The sequence below is a fragment of the Salmo salar genome, chromosome ssa17, assembly GCF_905237065.1.
Source record: "Salmo salar chromosome ssa17, Ssal_v3.1, whole genome shotgun sequence".
NCBI classification, from domain to species: domain Eukaryota; kingdom Metazoa; phylum Chordata; class Actinopteri; order Salmoniformes; family Salmonidae; genus Salmo; species Salmo salar.
The window spans coordinates 63,336,313-63,353,642 of NC_059458.1; the positions used below are offsets into that span (position 1 = coordinate 63,336,313).

Below are 17,330 nucleotides of genomic sequence, written 5' to 3' on the forward strand. Positions count from 1 at the left end.
TGAGAGAAATAAGCTTTTTGTGCGTATGAAACATTTCTGGGATCTTTTATTTCAGCTCATGAAACATTGAACTAACACTTTACATGTTGTGTTCATATTTTTGTTCAGTAATACATAACAATGGCTAACTGTGAACAATGTTTAACACCTTCTCACAAAGCAACTGTTTTGATTATGCAGAGGTTGTTGACTCCGCACTTCACAAGTCCTCAATGTCGGCCCTAGCTTTGGAAACACAAGGGTGTATACACTAGTGGAACTCTGGTGTTACAGTCAAAAAGCAGTACTTTGTTTTTCAGCTGAGCAACTCTTTGAAATCCAATATTGAACACCATCTTGGGACCTTAATTCCAGGAACTCCTCTTCCACATCTACAGTGTGTTCTAACCTCCCCTAAAGAGGAGTCAGCATTATGAGCCAATGGAAAGCTTTCAGGTGGAAAAGAGCTATTTTGAGTTGTTTCTATACAGAACATGACATACTGTATCAACACCATTTACAATACCACCCCCAGTGCACAGTATGACATTATCACACCTTCCTCTGGTGATCCAACAGAAACAACTAGAAACATTCTGAATTCTCTGATTAGTGTTGCATTGTTGAACATTACATGAGACATTGGCCTAACATTCCCCATACGGGGCCAGTGCCCCTGTGACAACAATTTTGGACCCCCTTGTGGCCCCCCTCAATGTGGAGTATGAAATAATTTTTACATAACAATTTTTTGCTATCGTTCTTTTTTTACATCCATTATTAGACAGTGGCAACGCGGAACACTAATGAGTATGAACATGGTCTTTTGCCTGCTAATGCCTGCAATGCAGTGAAGAAAACGATATGACAACAACAACGTCTAATGTAACTGGCCCCTCTAACAGTACAACTGGCCCCAGCTTGGCCCTCCAGTTGAAATGGTCTAGAACCGCCACTGCTCTCTACAAAGGAGAGCATGTGTTTTCTGGGCTCAACCATCATTCAATATTTCTGTATGATGAGCTGGAGCAAAACAAAGGCCCTTGCCTCTTTGCGACTTCAAAGTGCTTCATCTGTGTTTCAACAATAAAACAAGTGGTTTCGTGTAGCCTAGGTATATCTGACTGATGAAAAACAAAGTCTGTCGGTTGATATTAAAATAAAATAATAACCTCAAGCCAACAACAAAATAAATCAATTGTATTTTGTTTTGAGCAAGCAGTTCACTTACAAAAATAAGATATTGGAGCTTTTTAGGTTTACCTTAATGAACCCAGTTGAACTCAGTCGGACAACACTGTTAATGAATGAACATAACCTTCTGTTCTGATAATTCATTGGGGGAAAATAATCTCCAATAACATAAAGAAAACAGTCACAACATGGAACAAATTGCTGTTTTCTTTTCACAGTCAGTTGATGTTGTGAAGCTCCAGGGAACATACAGATAGGTAGAAAGAGAGTGAGAGAGAAAAAGAGAAAGAGAGACAGAGTGAGAAACAGGCAGAGAGAGAGATGGAGAGAGAGGAGAGAGTGAGAGAGAGAGATTTGAAAGACTTGCACTCCTGAAGGCATCATTTCTACCTCATTCCCCCTCCTGTTGCTATGCATCCATCTTTACCTCTGAACTCTACTTTCTTCCTGTCCCTCCTGAATATACTCTCCCTCTCTCTCTTCTCTCTCTCTCCTGACTCTCCGGTTCACTGGGCGTTTACCACGGCAGGCTTTCATTAACCCAGATCTATCTAACCTCTGTGGAAGGCTCATTGTGCTTGATGGGCTGGGGGCTACCAGTCTACCGTCAGCCTTACGAGGACGCCACAATGCCTGATAGTGGAGAGAGCTGCCCGGAGGGTGCCTGGCATGACGCGTGTAACCATGGCGCCCGACCGTCTCCCTCTCTCTACTGAGTCGGGGAGCGGAGAGCAAAATGGGGAAGGATGAGACAGAGAGAGAGAGAGCTTGAAGAGCTCTCCTTCTCCTCTCTCTAGCTGACAGAGTTTAAAGGGGTCACTTGGTAGAAGCGAAACGGCATTTAATAACTGTTCATTCACAGACCTCCCTCGCTCTGTCAGCATGACACAAAAAGAGAATATTAAACGCAGAGAAAATTAAATGAAGTGGCTTTCAGCCTTCAGCTCACAGTAAATGTAGTAGGAGACTAAGGTCTGTTCTCAACGGAGCGGCACACAAATCCTTTCCTTTATATGAACTCAAAGTGAGACCCATATTCACATGCACTATTCCATTATCATCAGGCTACTACAACTCTATGATCACATAATTGATTCAGTTCATTGGAACAGACTATCCTTTTTTTTTTGCAAGGAAAAATGACCTGCATTGTTTTGTGACTAATGAAAGTCATGATTCGATTTCATGTGTGGTTGAATCGTTTGCTCGGGCCTCTCGGATGATTTTCATCAGGACCAGTTCTTGATATGCATAACGCTTTAAGTCAAGCTAACAGAGTGGCTGGAAATCATCATAAAGTCCATCATTTCCAGCTGGTTAGCGCTCCCAGTCGTCTTCCCTGGTGTCCTTCCCTTTCCATTTGCAAAGAAGATTGACTCTGACGACTCATTCAGGGACTTTCCCTGAGCTCACAGATGTCATTGATAGACATGGTTGGAAGAGCAACGCTCCTCCTCACTCCATCTCTCTGTAATTGGGGGTCTTCACCTTAGCAGGCATGTCCGTCCCACGTCAATTTCCCCTATCAACAGTTAGCCAGCTAACCCCCTCACGCATAGCTAGGCTGATTCATGTGGCTGTACATTCTACTGACACTGTGAAGAAGGTTTTCAACCGGATCACCTCTGTGACTTTCTACAGTAGAGACATGATCAAACAACCCTGGTCTGTGGGATTCTGTGTCTGCTCATCAGACCATGAAATGAGCTTCACCAGCAGATATGAGATGACGGGAACAAATCTAATCGCTCAATTGTAAAACCTGGTGGCCCCAGCTTAACGCAGAATAGGTCATCCGCATTAATGAAATGACACGCAGGTGAATCCCAATACCGAGCATCTTTACATGGCTCTGAAGCAACCTTTAATCTTCCTGTAATAGCTGTGGAGGAAATGATTTAATGACCTACTATGTTGTTTAATTGAACATACTATGCTGTTTTTACTTGGAGAATTGTCCATTGTTATACATGAGTATTTTGCTGATACAGGCTTGTCTTGTGTGACTTAGTCATTTGTCTGGGCGTACAGATAGGAGCCGTTTAGGTGTGACTGCAGTATGTGACGTTCTGTTTTAAAAATCTACAGCAACTTAGACGTGTGGAAACATGCAGGACGGAACAGATGTTGAGTGATTGTTATTGATTGCTTCATTTATGCAAATCTTATTATAATAAAGTTGTTTTGAAGAAAAACAGTCTCTCTCCTTTCGGTTAGAATCACCAGCTCTCTCAACTACAAAGATTTCCCATCTGCAAGACACATTACAGCACAGAACAGGGGTCAGATGTGGTCAAATGTGAGTACATTACAATTAACTCACCAATGTAGCTCAAAGAGGCTCAGCAGTCTAGTCCTGCTATGTCAGGGTATTAAGAGCGAGCCGCAGGGAATTGTTTTACGATGCTCGTCACTATCCATTGTCCGGGAAAAATTTGCATGGAAAAATTTGCATGTGTTAGAAAAGTGAATACAGGGGTTGTGACCGCATGCTGGATTGTAAACACATGCGACACGGCACGCATGGCAAGGTATTGCTCAATTCACATAAATGCCATGTTCTCTGCTCTTCCATAGAGACATGGGAGCATTTATTGGCTTGGGAGGCTGTTAATCCAATAACCACTGACGTGAACGCCACAGCTGTTGAATGTTGCAGCATAACAGCATGTGCTGATAACGATCTCTGTAATAACAGTAATCATCATCATGGCACGACCACTCATCTTCACTCTCCAGCTCCTCTACGAGAAAGAGCCATTCTGCACCGTGGCAAAGTGTCAGCTCACACAAGGACGTAATTGACTGGAAACTATGGCCGGTCAGCCTCTGCAACCAATCCAAGCTGATCCTCTCTAGTTTCCCTGGTGACTAGATGTGTTGTTGGTGGTTGAAGTGTTTCTCTTGCTCTTTCCCTCTCAATGGCCAGCTGTTGTAACCTAGTCTGTAGGGTGCTGCCTAGCTGCTACTCCTGGCAGAGACATGAAGCCTCCCCCACCACCAGGCAGCACCAGGCTCCAGTGTCTCTGCCTGACTCCCAGGCCAGGCTTCTCTCATCCTGCTGTCCAATGAAAGGGCCAGCCCTCTCTGACATTCCCTCTAGTAGATTACATTTCCTACTAGATGACCTCAGTCTGAGTATGGATGGCCCTCTTACTCTTCAGTCTGTGTGTCTGAGCTGACCATGTCTGGGAAAACACCCCTAAAAGTCTGCATTGTTGTGTAGCCACATTTATTCATTACAATAACCATCAGTCACCTGTGGTCAATTTCCCTGTGTTGGCAGGAGCAAAAGGACCCTGGGGCCGTGGTGCAGGGGAATCGACTCACCTCTCTAATGGCTGTGCAGAACTCACTCTGCAACACTAACTTCAGGGACTGCAGCTTGTGACCCGGGACGTCCCCGGACTCCTGTAGCTTCTCCAGCAGCTCAATCGCCCTGGCCACATCTGACAGAGAGAGAGAGAAAGAAAGACAGAGGAGAGAGGGAGAGGAAAAGGTAGAGAGAGGTGGAGAAAGTCAGAGAGAGAGAGAGAGAGAGAGAGAGAGAGAGAGAGAGAGAGAGAGGACAAGAAGGGGAAAAAATGCCCCATTGAATTACATTAACAGCAGAGCCTTGAAAAAGAAGTCCGAAGCGAATCGATAGAGAGGATAATGGAAAAAAACTGAGTCAGGGCCAAGGGGATCAAGAGAGAGAGAGAGAAAGCAATCCCAGCGTAGTTAGCATTAGGCCTGCTCCATGCATGAGAAAATGGGGGGCGGACTTCAAGGGAGAGAATCGTTCCGTTCAAAGCGAGCGAATCCTGGCAGGAGCGGGCACCGTGGTCATTAGATCCTTTTAAAACAAACCCATGATGCCCTAAGTTAAAGACTTTGACTCCTATGTCTATTAAACTCTCCACTGCTAATTATCATTCCCTGAAGAAATCCAGAGTAAAGCAGATTCTTTTCAGGAAAAATGATAGAAATGAGAGTACGTGCTGGAAGGGGAGAGGAGGGATTTGATGCTCAGCCTAATCGTTGGGTCAGTTGTCTTAGAAGAAACTAAATAAAAAGCAGTTGGTGGATAATGTGCATCTGTCAACCCTTTATCCCTTGAGCAAAAACCAAACTACACAGTTTGCAATCAGCGAGTCGCTCGAAAATGATCAAACCACTTGTAATCAACTACAGATATTAGATTTTTCCTACCTAGCTTGATGTTGAACACAGTGACACGGTGCCACTCAGGAGGGAAATTGGAAGATGATGTTTTGGAGTTGATAATATAGCTTAGATGTGGAAAATGAAACGTCGGTAAGTGAGTCTACTTTATTAATCCAACAAATATCCAACTACATCGGAATAGCAAATGTATACAGAGGCTAAGTGCAAGGATTCTAAACAATCATCTTAAACACTATTACCCTGGTGTTGAACTAGCCCCACGTTCTGCACCACACCAACAGAGCGAGGTAAACACTCCCGACGATGTTTCTAATCCTATCGCCGAACCCAGGGAGGCTGGACTGAGACGGAAGACAATCTAGTTTAACCCGGTGAGGCAGAGAGGAGACAGAAAAGCTATTACCGTTTACAGACCTAGGGCAAACTAGGTAAGAGGAGGGAGAACTGCATACGTAGAACCTGTGGTTGTTTAGGCAGGTTTGTTTTGTGCCAGTATTAGGCAGTCAAACAGACATACAAGGGCACAACTTTTACTATTAGTACACAAGTATACATGGACAAAGAACAGAAGAAATGGTGGGGTCGATTTCCATCAGGATTGGTTACTGCAAGCCACAAAGTGTTGTCAGGGAGATCTTTACAGGGCATTCATCACCCTAACTCCACAACTCCACTCAGCATCTTCTGTAATGATGGCCAAGTGTCAGCCAAGATAATATCGCATAGAATGTTCTATAGGATGTGCAAAAAATATATGTTTTATTGTCACATACACTGGATAGCTGCAGTGAAATGTAAGTTTTTACAGGGTCAGCCATAGTAGTTTGGCGCCCCTGGAGCAAATGAAGGTTATGTGCCTTGCTCAAGGGCACATCGGCTGATTTTTTTCACCTTGTTGGCTCGGGTATTCGAACCAGCGACCTTTCAGTTACTGGCCCAACACTCTAAGTCTAGGCTGAGGCTCGGTGTGGGTGGTATAGTCCACCCTAGAGGAAGGTTGTTGCCTGACCTGTCAGACTTTGTCAAGAACCCTAAACTACGGGGAGACGAGAGCAGAATTAGAGCTGGTCCATAGGGAGTCGGACACAGGAAAGGGGACACTTTTCTCTGAACCTGTGAGTTATGTATGGAGGGATATAACAGTATTCATTACTACTTTACATTACCCCTGCAACAGAGCTCTGCAATGGTAATGTAGCTAATGTATAGAATTTCCATCAGATTTAATCAGCGTCAATGAGTCCCTAAGTAAGGTGAATGAGGTTGTACAATATTCTGTACCATATCTGTAAAAACAGAGATAGCTTTGCACTAATGAGTGGCCAGTAATCTGCTGGTATTATTCCAAGCAGCCTGGGTAGTTTTATGAGTGTTTATTGCTCATTATAGCGAGGTCAGGGCCAGATCAAGAGAGCTGTTGCCTGCTCTCATTTGCTCATTAGCACCAATTTCTTCATCCACGTCAAGGTCTCTGATGATGCCTCCGACATCAAGCAACGCTTCAAAGATTAAGATTTCTAAAAGATTTTTGCTTATAGATGGGATATTTCAGGGGTCAGTTTTTGTACTTTGACGCTACACTGATCAAAAACAATGGGATTCTCCACCTGTTCAGCACCACTTTCAAGTAGTTTGGCTTTCAACTTCGGTCTGGGGAATTAAATAAATACATTCTTTGAAATAAACTGGGTTATAGGCTAAGAAGCTATTTTGTAAAAGTAAAGCTAACCGTGTTTGGTTGCTAAATGGAAGGATTTCGACTGGGTATCAAGTTGTTTGAAAGGAGAAAGAGAAGAAGATCTGGCAGTCCGGAAAAGTCCAGAAAAGTTTTAGGCTACAACCAGTCAAAGGCAGTAATTTGAGACCTTCATTTGAATATAAAAAAAATCGCAAATACCGTTACGAGGCCATAAATGTCCTGCCCCATCACCCCTATTCAGACTGTCCAGTGTCTGAGCCCAGTCAGCCAACACACCAGCAGTGAATAGGTATTGTTGCTACCAGATGTGACAGTTGTTATCCCCCTAGACCAGTGATGAGGCTACACCCCAGCAGAGGCCCTCCTGCTCCTAGAGTTATGACAGGTAATAGGTCATAAAGCCTCCCCTCTCAAGCAGTTGCATTTCATTTGCTGCATCGTGACACATATCATGCCCATCATCCACACTGCTTCCCTTGGTCTGCTAGCTCATCCACTCTGCAAGCACTGTCGTGTCGATTTGTTTCAATATGTAGATGGCTATTTGTGGACAGAATATCTTGGACAGACCGTGGATAGTGTTGTGTGATAATTGGTATAAACATGCAGCAGTAATAGAACACCATCCATTCCTGTGACGAGCTGCCTACGTCAGGCATTTCTGCTGAAATCCTGTATTTTGTCTACGGTGTGAGGACTGAGTGAGACATCAAATGGTTTCCTCTGTGTGTGATCTAAGGGGTATAAACCCCCGGGGTATAAGATTTGCTTGGCAGCCCAGGGTGATTTGCCGTTTCAATAACTACGGGAATCCAGGTACAGAGTTATGTCACACCCACATAGCTTTGTCTGCAACGACTCCCAAATAAGACGCGTTACAATGACGCGTCACATCAAATCCCTGCGTGGTGCATTCAGCCACATCACCTAGGAGACCAAGTGAGACCTTAAGTCCTTACTAATCTGACCTTATAGTTGGCTATGTAGACACACACAGACCAGTAAAACCATGGTCATATTGAGCTACACCACCACTAGCATCAACGTTATACCCTGACTACACCGCTCGCTTCGCGTGCGCGAGCGTTGCAAAATAAATTTAGAAATCTATATTATTCAATTATTGCACCCACACTGCTCGCGCGTGCCAACAAGCGTCTGCGTTGCCAAGGGCTGAAATAGAAGTCAGTTCTATTTGTGATGCAGATCGCGCTGCAAGTACTGCCTCTCCCATCTCCTCATTGGTTTATAGAAGCAGGTACCCACGTGCCATCTCCTCATTGATTATACCCACATGGGTGACTGAAAGACGAACGAGGTCGTTGGCGGTAATGCACCTAATTTATGAAAGTTGCCAAACGCAATATAACGTCCAGAGAAGAAAAAGCCTAGAAGGAGGAGAGATGACTAGAAACGATTCGGTTGACCGTTTTGTGTGTGGATTAATTGTCAGAGTAGAGGACCTTGTGCATTTCAGGTAAAATTACAACTCAATCTTTATATCCCAGGACAGATTAGCTAGCAACAGCAAGCTAGCTAAATAGGACAAATTAGCTAGCAAGTGAAAGCTAGCTAGCTAAATTGCCATAAATGTTTAATGGTTTTCGACCTGTCCCCAAATTAATGTAATTGGTTCAGAGTTTGTTTTGATATTTTAACCTGTGTGTTCTGATCGCGTTTGGTGTGGGGGGATAAAATAAATTCATGCACGATGGCGCACTCGCGCAGCCGGTTTGGGTTCCGTGTTACTGTCCCTCAGCCTACAATGCTAATAAAAAGGCAAACTGCTCTGTAAGAGTAGCTCTACACACCACCAAGAATAGCCTCACCGCCCACATGGCGTGGCCTGTTACCAAGCCGGAGCCGCTCCATGAATAACTACAGTACATCTGGAGGGTAACACACAGTCAGCCAACACCATCCTGGCCTGCCTTACTAACTTACACTCCAACCCATCTGAGAGAGGAACTTGAGAGTATGCATGGATCTGGCCCTCTCTCTCTCTATTCCACTTCATTAAAAGAACGTGGCTCAGTGAAGCCCCAGGATACCAGTCCTGTAGGCTTACAGATCGCCTCTCTTTGGATTTCCTCACTCCACTGAGATGGATTCACTTGAAACCAATGGAAGTCAGTGGAGGGAATTCACTCAACTACTAAGTCATTAGCATTCTCCTGGTCGTTCCTCTTCTCCACACTCCAATGAGACTTCAGCCCCCTTGGCGCATCACCAACTCTAGAGATGGACTCAGGGGGTCCAGATGTGTGCAACATCTGTGGGACTCAACCCTCCTCCACAAAATGAAAATATTCAAAGAGCAGTTACTGTATGTTCAGCTTTAATGCCGAAACAACGGCAAATCAATGTTGCCATTAGAACATCTGCAAGGCATGAGCACTGTTTGCAAAATTTTTTTAAAATCCTGTTTCATTTGACACATATTTTCAAGGGAAGACAAAGGTGTCAAGGTGATACTGCTGCTCTTATTGGAGGTGTAATTAAGGATGGGAGCAAGAGATGGGATACAAAACAATGGTTCCTAAAAGTTAAACATACAACTTCTAATTTACATTAATTCAATCTGTGAAGTTGGGGAGGCATGTTTCTTGTCTTCATCAGTATTCTATAACTAAATAAAGTATGAAACACCAGTACATTGCTATGCATTGAGTAGTCTGGAACATTGATGCTACTTGCAAAACATTTGACCTAGTTTAACTTCTCTTTGCCACACAGCAGTGAGAACACATTACCATTGCCTGATTGGATGAGCTGAAAGTAATGAGACGTGTTCTTTGGAGCGGTCACATAGGGCTCTCATCTACCATTTTCTATTTCAACAATCACTCCTGACTGGGTAATGACACATTTCTCTATTTGAAAGGTTTATCATCCGTCTCCAATTACAACAGAGAGTGAAGCAAACTTACTGTTAACTGAAATCACTGTGGCCAACTTGAACCAAAATGATACTGTACGTCCTCCAGTGTACGTATGAATACATTCCTAATGGGCCTATGTATGTGTCCCTAACAGTAATAAAGACAGAAATAAAAGCAATAAAACAAAGGCCAATATAAATAATATCTGAATTCTTTGTGGGAAAGATTTCTTGAGGCAGCCAGCAAATAAAAGATTTATGCTCATTCTAATTCATGTTCTAAGGCAACAATGAAGGTGTTTTAGAGGGTGCCCAACTTTGGGAGAGAAATATTCTGAAAGTGCTGTTGAAGTGTTACTGAAAGCAGTGTCCTCTAAAGAGCCATTTCCAAGAGGAATCAATTAATTAATAGTGTGTATCTAATAAGCTATTAGCCTACTATAGTCTGTTTCTGTGACTGACAATGTAAAGACGTTTAGTGATAAATCTGTTTCTGTGACTGACAATGTAAAGACATTTAGTGATAAATCTATAATATACATAACTGTGTATGTGTCACCTTGAGATTTCCTAAAATTGAATCAATGACGGACGACCACAGAAATGATGGTATTATGTTGATCAAATACAACGTTCAAACTATAAACAGCATGGTTGTCACGTCCTGACCATAGAAAGCTTTTATTTTCTATGGTAGAGTAGGTCAGGGCTTGACAGTGGTTTTTGTCTAGTTTATTTATTTCTATGTTGGTTCTGGTTTCTTTTTTCTATGTTGGGTTTTTTGTCTAGTTTATGTATTTCTATGTTGGTTCTAGTTTCTTTTTTCTATGTTGGGGTTTTTGTATGATTCCCAATTAGAGGCAGCTGGTTATCGCCTCTAATTGGGGATCATATTTAAGTTATTGTTTTTCCCACTAGGTTTTGTGGGAGATTATTTTGAGTTAGTGTATGTTGCACCTCTTCGTCATGGTTTGTTGTTTTGTTTATTAGTTTATTTGTATGTCTTGCATAGTTTCACAGTTATAATAAAATGTGGAACTATACACACGCTGCGCCTTTGTCCGCGCCTTCAAACAACAAACGTGACAATGGTGTCTAAAACAGTCACCAGTTCCAGAATGAGTCAGCCTTTCAAGTACACTGAGTTCACTTTCTGCTCTACTCTGATGACTGTATCTACCAATGTGGCCATCACTGTGGATGTGTCATAAATAAATGTGAAGACCACAACAAACAGCTAGCAATGCTGCTGTGCTGAAACACACCAGGTCTGTGCTGTCCTGCCTTAGGCACAGGTTATTTCACTCTTCCAGGGGTCCAAGCCTTTCGATGCCGCAGTATTAAACAATGAGTACTTCACTGCTTTCTACACTTGAGTAAGAGGCTAAACATGATTTTGAGCTGTTTGCATAACTGGGCAGTGCTCCAATATCCTCACATAATTGCCCTGTTGATAATAGAGGGCATAGCTGACTAGAATATATTTTCCAATATCTGCACGTGCTGTGAGGTGTAAATAGGCATGTCCAATTAACTCAGCTGGCTCATTAAGACATGGTGCTGATGAAAACAGAGACTACAATGCAGGTGCATCTTCTCCATCTCTACTGGGACGTCGAAGGTCCTAATAGAGAAACTTTTCATAGCTGATTGATTCAAGACTAGTCTGAGCTACTCCTCACTCCCACATGTAATGTTTCCTAGATCAGTGCCCTAAAACAGTCACTACCAGAATGGCTGAATTTCACATGCCAGAATAAATTGCCCCGGAGAGGCCATGCCATCTGCCACTTCCCAGTTTGACCCGCGTATCCTTTATGCCATTGGCAACCACGCTGAAATTACCACACAAAAACCTCTACTGTGCTCATTCTCTGGATGAGTAGAGGAACAGGCCAGCAGGGGCTTGCCAGACACAAGGCCAGCTCCTCAACAGGAGAGCTTTTAAAATGGACGCACCTCACTTTATCAATCCCCCCATAAGCCGAGTGAATTAACACTATATGGCCCTGCCGTGACATTCCTGACTATAGTGGGAAAATAAATCACTCTTAGGCTAATGAGCCCTGATGGAGGCCATCTAAGGCAGAAGCAGATAACACTATGAACTTTGTTTTTGTCTCCCTTCCTCTGACTGATTACCTGGCAGATGTCCATCCCAAACAAATGAAATGTCCTTTCAATGTGGTTCTAATGAGAGCTTACCCAGAGCTGTGCCATTCTAAATAGCTCTCCATTGATGAAATTGCTGAGCTGGCTGTTCACCTCACCTGTAATCCCTCCTCTCTGTTATCACCCAAAGCAAGGTACAAGAGGAAGGTTGCTGCGCAACAATGAACAAACCCAGTGACCTCTGCAAGCCAAGCAAAGCCTGTCTGCAGTATGGCGAGACAACATGCTTAGGACCCGGAGTAGGCTATAGTTTGTTGCCCTTTCTCCCCTGTGAATAGACTCAAGCAATGGATCAGTGATAACTTGCAAGGAAATGTGCGGTTGTTCTATATTTATTATGGCAATAAATCATGCACGGAGAGCATCAAAAAAGTATTGACTTCCAGATTTCATGCTTCTGCTCTCCCTCGATGTTTGGCCTCTTAGTAAATCCACTGTAATTTCAGACAGCACAGAAACCTGTTTGACCATCTGTGTCAATCAGCAAATAGATAAGAATTCTGCTCACAAAGGCCTCAAATGCCTCTCCATCTGAAAATATGTGGCAGAAAGAGCACTAACACATTTCACTGTGATTACTGTACAGCCTCAGCCTGACTGATATTATTAGGACTTCATGGCACACAGTTGATGAGAACTCTCTCAGTATCTATCAATATCAATATTCTTGGCATGCCTGGAGCCGGTTAGTGTTTGAATGAGAGTCAATCATTTAAGGAGAACTTTGGTGACATGAGCAGGGAGGTTCCAACACAGGCTGTTTCTCCACAGAACAGTGGCATTTGAGTCATTTCCTGAGACAATAGCAGGAAGTGCAGTCATGACCTGAGTTTCCCGCCTCTTTGTGTGTGTGTGACAAATTCCTAACACATCCTGCTTTTAACAAAAAAAACAGGCTTCTTTTCAATATAAATTAGTGTTTCTTCGCTATTGGCAGCAGTGACAAAGGACTCTGTGCAAAGACAATAACAGCCCCTGTAAAGCTATCATTATGATCCCCTACATGATCACTGCTGCGGGGCAGTGACCACTTAATGCTACTGTGCAGAGCATGTGGATACATGCCTCTCACTCTTGCCTCTTGGTGGAATCTTCTCTCTGAAATGATAGAGGCTCTGACTCACTAGTCTACCTATGCAAACCAAATGAAAAGGGTTGAGTAGTGTCACGTCCTGACCCTTGTAAGATGTCATTTTCTATAGTAGAGTAGGTCAGGGCATGACAGGGGGTGTTTTTTGGGTGGTTTTCTTGTTATTTCTATGTGGTTTTTCTAGGTTTCTATTTCTATGTTGGGGTTGTTGGATGATCTCCAATTAGAGGCAGCCGGTCCTCGTTGTCTCTAATTGGAGATCATATTTAAGTAGGGGTTTTTTCCACTTGTGGTTGTGGGTTGATAATTTTTCAGTAGTGTGTATTTCTCTCTGCGTCACGGTTTTGTTGTTTTGTTGTTTCAAGTATTTGGTGTATTGCAACGTTTCACGGTAATAATAAATATGTGGAACTTCAACCATTCTACGCTTTGGTCCGATCCTTTAAACAGCCGTGACAGAACAATCCACCACAAAAGGACCAAGCAGCATGGTAGGGATCAGCTGGAGGAATGGACTTGGGAAGAGATTTTGGATGGGAAAGGACCCTGGAGGCAGGCTGGGGAGTATCGCCGCCCGAGGGAGGAAATTGAGGCAGCAAAAATGGAGCGACGATACTTCGAGGCGCTATATCCACCAAGAGGCAAGAGTGAGAGGCAGCCCCAAAAAATCATTTTGGGGGGGCATACGGGGAGCTTGGCATTGTCAGGGGCGAGACCTGAGCCAACTTCCAGTGCTTACCGGGGAGAGCTGAGGAGTGAACCGGAGCCAGTCAGGGAGTCGAGCGCGGAGTTCGACGCAAGATTCCGGAGAGAGGTGCTGGCATTAAGAGCGCTGCGGAGCGGGCGTGCTGAGGAGCGAGTGACTGAACAAGCACCGGGTTACGGTGTGATGCGCACTATATCGCCCATATGCACTCACAGCCCGGTGCGCTCCTCACCGGTGTCGGGCTAAGATTGGCATTCAGCCAGGAAGGAGTAGGCCTGCTCAGCATTCCTGGTCTCCAGTTCGCCTCCATAGCCCAGTACGTCCTGTGCCTCCTTCCTGCACTCGCCCTGAGGTGCGTGTTACCAGTCTGGCGCCACCTAGGCCAGTCCCACGCATCAGACCTCCAGTGCTCATGCCCAGTCCGGAGTGTCCTGTTCCTGCTCCCTGCACTCGTCCTGAGGTGTGTGTTACCAGTCTGGCACCACCCATGCCAGTCCCACGCATCAGGATTCCAGTGTGCATTCCCAGTCCAGAGCTTCCAGCGACGCTCCTCAGTCCGGAGCCTCCAGCGACGCTCCCCAGTCAGGAGCCTCCAGCGACGCTCCCCAGTCCGGAGCCTTCAGCGACGCTCCTCAGTCCGGAGCCTCCAGCGACGCTTCCCAGTCCGGAGCCTTCAGCGATGGTCTGCAGCCCGGAGTCTTCAGCGGCGGTCTGCAGCCCAGAGCCTTTAGCGGCGGCGGCCTGCAGCCCAGAGTCTTCAGCGGCGGCCTGCAGCCCAGAGTCTTCAGCAGCGGCCTGTAGCCCAGAGCCTCCAGTGGCGGTCTGCAGCACAGAGCTTCCGGTAATGATCTACAATCCGATTCCTCCGATAACGATCCACGGTCCGGTGTTACAGAAGCGGAGGGATCTGCGGGTGGAACGGGGGTTACGGCCTGAACCGGAGCCACCTCCGCTGCTGGAGGATCGGCGGGATAGTAAGGTTCTGGGTTTAGCACTAGAGCTGCCATAGACATTTGTCACCCTCCCTACCCTCCCTTTGTGTTTTGAGGTTGTTTTTTTTGGTTGCATTCGGAGTCTGCACCTTTGGGGGGGGGTACTGTCACGTCCTGACCCTTGTAAGATGTCATTATCTATAGTAGAGTAGGTCAAGGCGTGACAGGGGGTGTTTTGGTGTGGTTTTCTTGTTATCTGTTTCTATGTGGTTTTTCTAGGTTTCTATTTCTATGTTGGGGTTGTTGGATGATCTCCAATTAGAGGCAGCCGGTCCTCGTTGTCTCTAATTGGAGATCATATTTAAGTAGGGGGTTTTTCCACTTGTGGTTGTGGGTTGTTAATTTTTCAGTAGTGTGTATTTCTCTCTGCGTCACGGTTTTGTTGTTTTGTTCTTTCAAGTATTTGGTGTATTGCAACGTTTCACGGTAATAATAAATATGTGGAACTTCAACCATTCTGTGCTTTGGTCCGATCCTTTAAACAGCCGTGACAAGTAGCCTATACTGGCATTTTTATTTCAGTTTAACTGGGGAGAAAAAAACTTCCCCAATGTGTCATATAATGAATGACCTGTTTATCAATAGAATCTCAATGCCAGAAATGTTCCTTCCCCTAATTACTGAATTCTTTGAACTGATGATGGTGGGAGGAAATGGAGCAGAGCTTCTTGTTTATCATTTTGCCCTGTATCATGTTTTTGCCCTTGCACACACAGCTCATATACAGTATGTGAAGACGTTTGACTCATATAGAGCCCCTTTCAGTTGCTGCAGTCACGCAATAAATGAATCCAATTGCCACTGAGCATTGAATTAACTGTAAATCATTCAAAATGAGCAAATTTTTATAAAATGGGAATAAAACCGTTATATTATCCATTATTCCTTGGGCATAAAGACAGGTCACTCGATGATGATCCTCGGTCGGTTTACATTCATTCCATACTTCATGATAACAACCAGGTTCGATTACTCATGCTCAATGCTGTGGTCAACACAACGTAGAGAGGTCACCATTTGTAATTTTCCAATTTAGACAGATGTTTATATCCTCTTGCCTTCTACATTCCTGTGAGTTGATTATTCCAAGGTGTTTACAGTTGTTCCTACTGTCACTGACTGTTGTGGCAATCATTCAAAGTGGGGCCATGCCCATTACTTTCCCCAGATGTATCCTCTTTCTCTATTTTTAACACCACCCCCTTTCGTTTGTGTCATGCAGCCACACTAATGCATTTCACCACCGGATCCGTTTTAAGCACTCTATAGGCTACATATTTACAGCCTAAAACGTAGGCTACACATTTAATCTGATTTCCCCATAGTCCCCATTTTGAATATCAAAATGAAACAATAGCCAGGAGCTATCAGAAAAAAATAGGTAGGCTACATGGAACAAATGGAAATCTCGGTGGTGGTTGAATGATGACATCTGAATGATGCGCTCATAAAATCATATTTTATCACATGACCTCCAATCATGCTGTGACACATCTGTTATCATTGGACAGGCAGGCTACTGTAGGAAAGCAATATCACCTGAAGTCCGCGTGCAAGTAGGCCTATTACTACTCCAAAATATGACGTAGGCTAAAGGTAGACTACATTGTGAACTCATCCTTCCTTTTAGAATAATGCCGCAGGTGAATTCATTTTTCACTGCCGACAACAGGTATGCTATGGGGTGAAGACCTGTACCCTGTTATTACTGTCCAAGTTACCATTGGATTCAAGCTAAATATAAACCAATTATAAAAGCTGTTTGTTATCTATTCTTACGCCTACCCATCCAAAACTTGTCGGTTATCCAGAGAAGTAAGTATTTACGCGTGATTGGATTCCTGCGCCCAATGAATTATTTCTCCCAATCACGAAGTGAAGAATACAGCGAGATAATATTCTACTGAATGTTACATAACAGAGATAATGCACTCTATTCATAAGCAGTGGGATGTAATACTCTGCGTTAATAACACATTTGTTATAATATTGCTGAACAGCATTATTTAATTAAGCCGTTTTATCCAATTTTGCAGAGTGCGCACCAAACGGTCCAGGCATTTTATTCCCAGCAAATAACGGTATCCAGCGAGAGAGAAATATAAGCTGACAAATGTAAAATTGAAATAATAGCATATAGTAGTTTCAACTTAAAGGTGGTCCGCCAATGCATCGTTCGCTCAAGTTTCGGGAACCATAAATAATTCAACAAGAAAGCGAATCCGACGGTTGTGCGTCTTACCTCGATCCAGAGTGAGCGGTTGGACCTCTGTCGCCATGACTGCTGTTATGGGGAGATAGAGCGACTACGGTAGCTGCAGCATCTGAAGCAACTCAAGCTAAACCGGCGAGTGAGAGCACAGAGCCCGTCGGTGGGAGTGGCTGGAAGGGAGAGGGGATTACCTCCCGCGCTGCTGCCTCATCGGACTGACCCAATGGTCCTGTCAAAC

General features: G+C 44.2%; 1 protein-coding gene across 2 annotated transcripts in view; it reads right to left on the bottom strand.

Annotated features, from left to right (window-relative positions):
* lin7a (lin-7 homolog A (C. elegans)) overlaps positions 1 to 17,330 on the bottom strand; it is a 31,709-nt gene extending 14,379 nt beyond the window's left edge. For both annotated transcript variants that reach the window (XM_014153441.2, XM_014153442.2), the window contains exons 1-2: positions 17,123 to 17,330; positions 4,504 to 4,622 (exon numbers count right to left, since the gene is read on the bottom strand). In XM_014153441.2, the coding sequence (XP_014008916.1) occupies positions 4,504 to 4,622; positions 17,123 to 17,159 (156 nt within the window). In that variant the 5' untranslated portion in view covers positions 17,160 to 17,330. The remainder of the gene's footprint in view (positions 1 to 4,503; positions 4,623 to 17,122) is intronic.